The 8086-nt window shown below is 67.4% G+C and overlaps 3 protein-coding genes across 3 annotated transcripts in view; 1 reads left to right on the top strand and 2 right to left on the bottom strand.

The window, feature by feature from the left end:
• Positions 1 to 310, top strand: part of H696_04723 (hypothetical protein) — a gene marked incomplete at its 3' end in the record, with an annotated part of 4509 nt that extends 4199 nt beyond the window's left edge. The window contains exon 5 of the mRNA XM_009498586.1: positions 142 to 310. Coding sequence (XP_009496861.1) covers positions 142 to 310 — 169 coding nt within the window. The remainder of the gene's footprint in view (positions 1 to 141) is intronic.
• A 192-nt stretch (positions 311 to 502) lies between these two features.
• On the bottom strand, positions 503 to 4674 carry H696_04722 (hypothetical protein; the record flags this gene model as incomplete). Its single annotated transcript, XM_009498585.1, has 5 exons — positions 503 to 971; positions 1118 to 1780; positions 1921 to 3646; positions 3675 to 4196; positions 4256 to 4674. The coding sequence occupies 5 exons, from the start codon at positions 4672 to 4674 to the stop codon at positions 585 to 587; spliced, it is 3717 nt and encodes a 1238-aa protein (XP_009496860.1). The 3' UTR covers positions 503 to 584.
• A 757-nt stretch (positions 4675 to 5431) lies between these two features.
• The window catches only part of H696_04721 (DNA polymerase delta subunit 1), a gene marked incomplete at both ends in the record, with an annotated part of 6180 nt that continues 3525 nt past the window's right edge, over positions 5432 to 8086 (bottom strand). Inside the window, 8 exons of the mRNA XM_009498584.1 lie at positions 5432 to 5515; positions 5658 to 5821; positions 5967 to 6080; positions 6210 to 6345; positions 6457 to 6505; positions 6703 to 6879; positions 7051 to 7145; positions 7297 to 8073. Coding sequence (XP_009496859.1) covers positions 5432 to 5515; positions 5658 to 5821; positions 5967 to 6080; positions 6210 to 6345; positions 6457 to 6505; positions 6703 to 6879; positions 7051 to 7145; positions 7297 to 8073 — 1596 coding nt within the window. The remainder of the gene's footprint in view (positions 5516 to 5657; positions 5822 to 5966; positions 6081 to 6209; positions 6346 to 6456; positions 6506 to 6702; positions 6880 to 7050; positions 7146 to 7296; positions 8074 to 8086) is intronic.

Genomic DNA, 8086 nt, shown 5'->3' with positions numbered 1-8086 from the left:
CCTCCGCCTCCGCCTCCGCCTCCGCCTCCGCCTCCCCCGTCGCCCTCTGACACCCGACCCGCGGCCTGGCTCCCGGGCTTTCCCGCGCTGCCGGAATCCCCCAGCACATATCCTACATACACGTGTCTCCCGGTCGCGCAGCATCATGCTCTCCGCCAGCCATCTGACCATTGAGGCTCTTGCCTCGGTTCGGTCCTCCCACCTCACATCGAGCGAGCACTTCAGCGCCAGCATGGCGCTTTCCACTCTCTCGCCACAGAGCTACTACGGCCACATGGCCACTGACGAGTCCATCAGAGCGGCGCTCTGAGTTCGGTCGTGGCAACACCTCCCCCCCCCCCCCTCACATGTCTGCCTTGCGTGCGCGCGCGCGCGCGCGCGCTTGGACGTTCCCCCCCTAGATCGGCAGGCTGCCGCCACCTGTGTGCCTTTCCCCCCCTCGCCATCTCCCCCCCCTCCCAACATGTGCCCTCCTTAAGCTGGTGTCCTCCGGGCCGTGTCGTTCCTTTTGCGCAGGGGAGGGGGCGCCAAGCCCTCCCTTCTTTTTTTTAGTGTACAGGGGGTCAGGAAGAGGGGAGCCCGGCTCAGGCGGCCACGCTGACGACACGGGCACGGGCGCGAGTCCGGCGCACGCGCTCGCGCCGACGCCACCGCACGTACCGCACTGCACCGGTGGCCTTGTAGTATACGAAGACCCCGCAGAAGACCAGGATCACCAGGCCGGCTACAATGGACACCGTGATGACGGCCTGGCGCTCGGTCGGGTTCAAGCCTTCGGACGTCGGCGGCAGGGTGGGGGCCTCGCGGCTGCTGGACGACCCGCCGGAGTTGGACTCCTCCCCGGCGTCGGGCGAGTAGGTGGCCAGGATGTGCGGCTCAAAGGGCAGCCCCAGTGGGCAGGGGGCGAAATGTGACGAGAAGCAAAGTGGATGGTGCATGGCCGACAGGTGGATCCATGCCGCGGGGAGGCCCTGTCGCGGCGGCGGCGGCGGCGGCGGCGGCGGCGTTCCGGCCACAGGGCGAGGAGGGGTAGGAGGTGACAGCAGGGGCGCATTCGGTTAGGAGGAAAGGACCAACGAAAGGGAGGGGGGGGGGATCCGACAACGGCCCAACATACACTGGCCCGCAGGAGCGCGTCCACCTGCAGCGCGTCCTCCAAAGACTGGACAGTGGCGAAGGTGGCCCCGGGTGGGCAGAGGGTGTCGGCCGCGGGGCCGGGCCAGCCCCAAAGCTCCTCCGGGGTGAACTCGCCGCCGGAAGAGACTCCGGACAATGGCCCGGACAGATGGAGAGGGAAGGCCGGAATTTCGGGGGCTGTCGGAGGCAGGGGGAATTGCCCGACCAGCGGGCCCGGCCCCCCGCTCGGGGGTCCGCCCGGCGCCAGGGAAAACACCCCGGTGAGAGATGCCCGACAAAGGTAGGGGAGACTCCGCGAGCAGGGCAGCGACTGGAGGGCCGCCCGTCTGGGCGACTCGTCTAGGAAGACCGCCGCGCAGCGCCGCTGCAGCCAGCTCGGCTCCGGCGGGTCCACCGCCAGGGGGCCGGAGCCCGGTTGGCTGCCAGCCGGGGCGCCTGCCGCGGCGCCGCCAACAGCCGGCGGCACGGGCAAAGCGCCGGAGCCCGACAGGGAGTCCCCCGGGGCACCAGGCGCCGAAGGCGGCGGGACAAGATGCGCCGGCACGGAGGGCTCCCCCGGAGCCCAGCCCCAGAAGAGCCCCCCGCTGAGGGGCTCGAGGTCCTGCAAGTCCGATCGCAACACCGGCACCGTGCCACAAGAGGCCTGGGACGTGCGTGCATGGGGCCAGGCGGCAGCGGCGGCGGCGGCGGCGGCGGCGGCGGTGGCGGTGGCGGCAGCAGCAAGTTAGGAGGAGGGAGGGGGAAAGAAGAGGGGGGAAATGGGCAGGCAAATTCCGAACGAACCATGAGGGCGAGATCCTCCGCGCCAAAGGACCGGCTGTCACCCGGCGACTGGACGACCAGGAGGGGGTGTCCCCCAACCGGCGGCGGACTAGCCACCCTGCACCCTGTCACCGGGTCCATCGGCAGGGCCAGCCAAGCATCCAAGGTCAGGGAAACGCAGGAGGCAACAGGCGGAGGAGAAGATCCTAGACATGCCAATGTGGCACGCCCATCCAGGAGGAAAGAGCACCCAGGAGCCAGTCCCAGGGACACGTCGCCAGGTTGTGAGTCGGAGGAACCCGATGCCCCGGAAGAACCCGATGCCCCGGAAGAACTCGGTGCCCCGGAGGAGCTCGATGCCCCGGAGGAGCTCGATGCCCCGGAGGAGCTCGGGGCGCCGGAAGAGGGCGTCGAGCTGCTGGAGGTATGAGAAGTGCTTGTGGATGCCGATGCGCCAGAACTGGCAGAAGAGCCGGAAGAGCCGGAAGACCCGGTGACAGTGGAGGCGCTCGATGACCCGGCAGTGCTGGACGTCCCGGAGGAGCTGGGAACGCTCGAAGAGCCCATGGCACTACTCAGCATGCTGGCTCGGATGTTGAGGGCACCGCCGGACGCAATCGACGCATCTGTCGGACCGGTGGGAGCACCTGACGAGGCACTGAGCGAGGGGCTTGATGCCGAGGAGGGCACGGACGAGGAGCCCGTCGGGGGGTCCGGGTCGATGGACGAATGTGCGGAAGAGCTCGATTGCGATGGGAAGGACGTGGAGGAGGACGATGACAATGATGCCGAGAGGCTGGAGGATGTCGGAGAGGAAGAGCCCTCCACCGGTGGCAGGCCAGACCCGGAGCCTGGGCTGGACCCGGAGCCTGGGCTGGACCCGGAGCCTGGGCTGGACCCGGAGCCTGGGCTGGACCCGGACCCGGACCCGGAGCTCGGATGGGAGCCGGATGTCGAGGTATCAGGCTGGTCATCGCCCTCCTCCAGGGCCAGAATGAATGCAAAGCGCATGCCTCCACCACTGCCACTGGAAGCGCCGGGGCTGCCGGCAAGCCGGCTGGCAAGGACCCCGCTATCGGCGGGGCGAGGCTCGGCCGGTGCCGGCCAGCTCGAGCTGCCAGACCCCGATGGCAGGAAGAGCAGCTGCTCCGGTGTGAGCACCGCCAAGATGTCGGCCTCCACCAGGGCCAGGGCCGCTTCCAGGGGTGTCCACACGGCCGCCAACTCCGAGGCAGCTGCCACGGCCAGGCGATGCAGACGAATGGCCACCGTCACCACGAGGGGGTCCCGACCGAAGAAGTCCGCCGGAGCCGGCGAGCAGGAGCCCGCCCCGCAGAGAGGCTCGTACAGGGAATCCAGGGGAAAGGGCACCAGAGGCACCACGGCCGAAGAGGAGGCCGATGACCCGGAGGTCGAAGCCCCGGGCACCGCGGAACCGGCCGCCGGGGCGCCGCCCGCGACCGAGGCCCGGTGAAGTGGCGAGCGGAACCAATCAACCATGGGGTCAAGCAGGAGCTGGGCCCATGAGCTCGGGCCGCTGGCCGCCGCCGCCGCCGCCGCCGCCGCCCGACACAGGGATACCCGACCGGGGATGGCCCCGGATTGGGGGTGATGGAAAAGATCGATCGCAAACTGATGAAATCCTGCACTCAGGCCAGCCAGGAGATCCACCGAAAGGCCGGCCCCCACGATGGCATCCGAGCACTCGTCCTCCTCAGGGGCCCAGCTGGCTGAAAGGTCGGCAGAGCTTGAGGAGGGCGCGCTGGCCGGGGCACTCGAGGAAGATGACCCCGCCGGGGTGTTTGCAGATGATGCACTGGCGGAGGTACTTGCAGAAGTGCTGGCGGAGGTGCTTGCAGAAGTGCTGGCGGAGGTGCTGGCGGATGTGCTGGCGGATGTGCTGGCGGATGTGCTGGCGGATGTGCTGGTAGAGACGCTGGCAGAGGTGCTGGTAGAGACGCTGGCAGAGGTGCTGGTAGAGACGCTGGCAGAGACGCTGGCAGAGGTGCTGGTAGAGGTGCTGGTAGAGGTGCTGGTAGAGGTGCTGGCAGAGGTGCTGGTAGAGGTGCTGGTAGAGGTGCTGGCGGATGTGCTTGCTGAAGTGCTGGTAGAGGTGCTGGTAGAGACACTGCCCGAGGCGCTGCCCGAGACACTGCCCGAGACACTGCCCGAGACACTGCCCGAGGCGCTGCCCGAGGCGCTGCCCGAGGCGCTGCCCGAGGCGCTGCCCGAGGCACTGCCCGAGACGCTGGCAGACGAACTCGCGGAACCACCCGTGGACGAACCGGCGGAACTGCCTGACGAGCTGGAAGACCCACTCGAAGAATGGCTCGGGGACGGAGGAGCCGCTCGGTACATGGTCAGATCCACCAAGGCATGGATCTCGGTAGCCTGGCGAAAGAGGGCCTCCTCAAGGACCGGGCCACCAAGATCCCCAATGCAAGGGTCCGCACTGTCGGCGGCGCCATCGGCCCCGGCACCCGTGCTACCATCACGCGCGAGGGCCGACGACCGAAGGGCATTGGGGGGCCCGGAACCAACCGTCACACGTCGGCAATGGTCTTGCAAACCAAGCCGCCGCTCCAGGGCCAACGATTGGAGATTCCACTCGACCCCGGCCGGCCGGGCCAGGCCAGGCGGAAGGGGATCCCCCGCAGGCGGCAGGGAACTTGCCAAAAGCCCGGCCAAGGGCACCGGCATTGCTCCCGCTCCCGCGACCAGCAACGCCAGCAGCGCCAGAAAAAGGCGATCTGGGGGCCGGCGCAGGGGGTTCATCTTGTCCACCCGCGGCGCGGGGGCAGTCCGAGAACAGGGAGCGAGGAAAGCAGACGAGCAAAAGCCCGGGCGGAGGGGAGGGGGGAGGTGGGGGGGGGCGGAAGGAAAGGAAGGCACAAAGGAGGATGGCAGGGGGCGGAGGGGGGACGAGGGGCGAATGTCCTGGCGAGGGGGAAACAAGTTGCTGTCGGGTGTTGGCAATGTCGCACACATGAGCGCCGCCACCGGGCCTTGGGAAAAAGCCCAAGGGCAGGGTCCTCCTCTGGCATGCAAAAAGGTACTCTCCTCCTGCACCCGCATATGCACACACACGCACACACACACACATGCGCGTATGCGCACGGCCAAAGAACCAGCGACCCACCCAACAGGGCAGGGGGGCCCGCCCCGCCCGTGTGCACCCACGGACACACTGTGACCGGCTGACATTGCCACGCGAAAGCCGCCCCCGCTCGGCACACACCGGCCGGCCTTCGGCCAATCGCCGCGGGGGAAACCCGCCCAGATCGACCCGCAAGCCGGGACGCCATGGTGGGCGTGAACCGATCGGCCGTGGATCACGTGGGGTGATCAGGCGGAGGTCGCGGTGACTTAACTACATGTCGTCTATTTGAGGATTGCGAATGGGGGGGAGGGGGTGGGGCAGGAGGAGGAAGTGAGGGGGCGGGCCTGCTGGCGGTCCGCCGCAAGGGGACACACCGCGCAAAGGGGGGCGCCCCATCGCGCACGGGCACACGGATCCGGGCCTCTGCCCCGGTTACCATGAAAGATCGAAGCGGCGCAGAGTGGCCGTGGCCTCCTGGATGTCCTTGCGGACGCGGCTACGCATGTAGAAGATGGGCTGGCCCCGAAAGGAAAGGCGGGTCAGCATGATGGGACGGCGGCCGGCCGGTCGGCGAGGGGGCCACCCCTGCGCAGGGACCGAAAACCATGTCGGCGAGGGCGAAGTGAAAGGTGGGCGAGGGAGGGGCAGATGGACGTACGCAGTCGCGACTCGTGCAAAGGACCTCGGTAAGGAGGGATCCCTGGCAACGCTGGCACTGGGTCCACAGGCGGGTGAACTTCCCCTGGAGCTCGTCCACCACCCGGAGTTGCTTCTGATAGACCTCCACCTCCAGGTGGCTGCAATCGCTGCAGACGGTTTTGTCTGTGACGAGAAAGGGCCAGGCAGGGACAGGAGCGGGGGAGGGAGGGAGAGAGGGAGGGAGAGAGCAGGAGGGGGAATAAGGAGGGGTCCGGGCAAAAAGGAAGACACAAGGTGAAGAGAAAAGAGCACAAGACACATGAGGTACCCTGATCGTTGAGGGGAATCTTGCAGCTGAGGCATGTGAGCTTTCGCACGGCAAACTTCATCAGGCCGCCAATGGTGGGGGTAGAAACGGCGATGGACCGCGTGTGATCACCGGCTGCGATGCAAGCGGCGAGAAGGGCCCCAGGACAAGCGAAGGGTTAAGGAGGGGCAGGGACGAGAAAGGCAGAGGGAAAGGGCACATGGGGGGAAGGAAAGTGAAAGGGGGCGGCGCGGCCACACGAACCGAGGATCGACTTGGACTTTTCGCCCATCATCGGCTCGAAGATGCGCATCAGCGGCTTGGACAGCTGGTTCTCCAGGTAGTACTGCGCGTCGATGGGCAGGTTGTTCTCCAGGACGTAGAGCGGATCCTCCGCTTTCTGTGTGGCCACATTGGGAGGTGAGAGGCCCCCGGCGAGGGGGGGGGGACAGGGCAATGCACAGGGAAGGGAGGGTGTGAAAGAGGACACAGCCATGCCAGGCGGACGCACCTCGTAAGCGGGAACGCCCTTGGCGCCCTTGATAATGACATATGGCACGCTGCGATGACGGCCCCAAGGGGAATAGGTCGAGGGGGGGGAGGGGGGGGGGGGGGTGCGCGGCGGGGTGAACAGGAGGGCGGGGTCGGGGAAGCCTGGACTGGCACACACAGCCGGAGATGGCCTCAGGGGAACAGAGGGAGAGGAGGGAGAGGAGGGAGAGAAGGGAGAGAAGAAGAGAGAAGGGAAAGGACGCACCGGTCACCCAGCACCGGGGCCGTGGCCGGGTCACGCTTGCGCATCTTCTCGGCCAGCTCCACGTGCGCCTGCTTGGCGGCGTAGTCCTCGCCGGACTTGCTGAGGCTCTTGGAGATGACCAGCTGCGACATGTCGATGCGATTCATCAACAGGTCCGAGATCATCTGCTTGGCATAGCTGTCGATCGAGCGTGCGATGCGCCTGTGTGTGAGACAGAGAGAGGGAGGGAGAGCGAGCGAGCGAGCGAGCGAGAGCGAGAAAGACCGAGACAAAAGACCAGGAGGGGACCCTGGCGAGGGGAATGCCGCACGCGACGACGCGGGCAAAGCAACAGCCAGGCGGACGCACTCGATGGCCCCCTGCTGATCGCGCTCGATCAGCAGCTTTCGCAAGCAGGTATCAACCATGGATTTGGCCAGCGGGCAATTGTCACGGCGCACGGTCTGACCCAGCCCCGGGGAGGCACACAGCCGCGACAGCCCCAGGACACGGAGGTCCCCGCCCCCGCGGACACGGAGACGCCAAGGCAGTTAGCAGGGAGCAAGCACGCGCCAAGGAGCCAAACATCGCCCCGGAGGAAGCCCCCGCTCGCACCTCGATGCCCTTGCACTCCATCTTGTCGAAGTCCTTCGGGTTGGTCCAGTACAGCCCGGCATAGCGCTTCTTGTTGATGAGCAAGTACGGGTAGTACACCTTCTCGAAGTCCAGGTGGATGGGCCGGATGAAGGTCTGCGTGACCAGGTCGGCCGCCTCGCGGCCCAGGCGCATGGCCTCGCCGACCTCCTCCGTGCCGAACATCACCATGACCGAGTCGGTGTCACCGTAGATGACCCGCGCATCATGCTCATAGCCATTGGCCCGGGTGAAGTGGCTCTCCACATGGTTCTTGGTCATGTCGATCATCTGCCGGCCGAAGGCCGTCACCGAGGAGGAGATCTGCAGGCAGGGCAGCCGGCCGACCGTGGCCCCGGTGAACCCGTACACCGAATTGGCCGAGATCTTGAGCGCCAGCTGCCGGCCGTCGAGCACCGCTCGGCGGAAGGGGTCCGCTTCGTTCTTCAGCTCGGCGCGAGCCTTCTTCCGGGCGGAAATCAGGTCCTCCAGAATCTCCGGCAGTAGCCCCCGATACGTGTCCTTGGTGACGAAGTAGTCCTGGGAGGGGGTCCGAATGTACTGGTCCTCGCGCAGGCCGAACTTCTGCGCGTCGCTGAAGGAGGTGAGCGTCGAGTAGCACAGGTTGTGCGCCATCATGATCGAGGGGTACAGGGACCTGCGAGGTGGGGCCCGGGGCCCGGGGCCGAGGAGGAGGAGGAGGAGGAGGAGGAGGAGGAGGGCCGAGGGCCGGGGGGGAACGGCCGGCGCACCGGCTGGCTCTTCGGGGCGG

The sequence above is a fragment of the Fonticula alba genome (genome assembly GCF_000388065.1).
Source record: "Fonticula alba strain ATCC 38817 unplaced genomic scaffold supercont2.8, whole genome shotgun sequence".
Lineage (NCBI taxonomy): Eukaryota > Rotosphaerida > Fonticulaceae > Fonticula > Fonticula alba.
The sequence above is the reverse complement of the archived record's forward strand: the minus strand, read 5'-3'. Positions and strand labels throughout refer to the sequence as shown.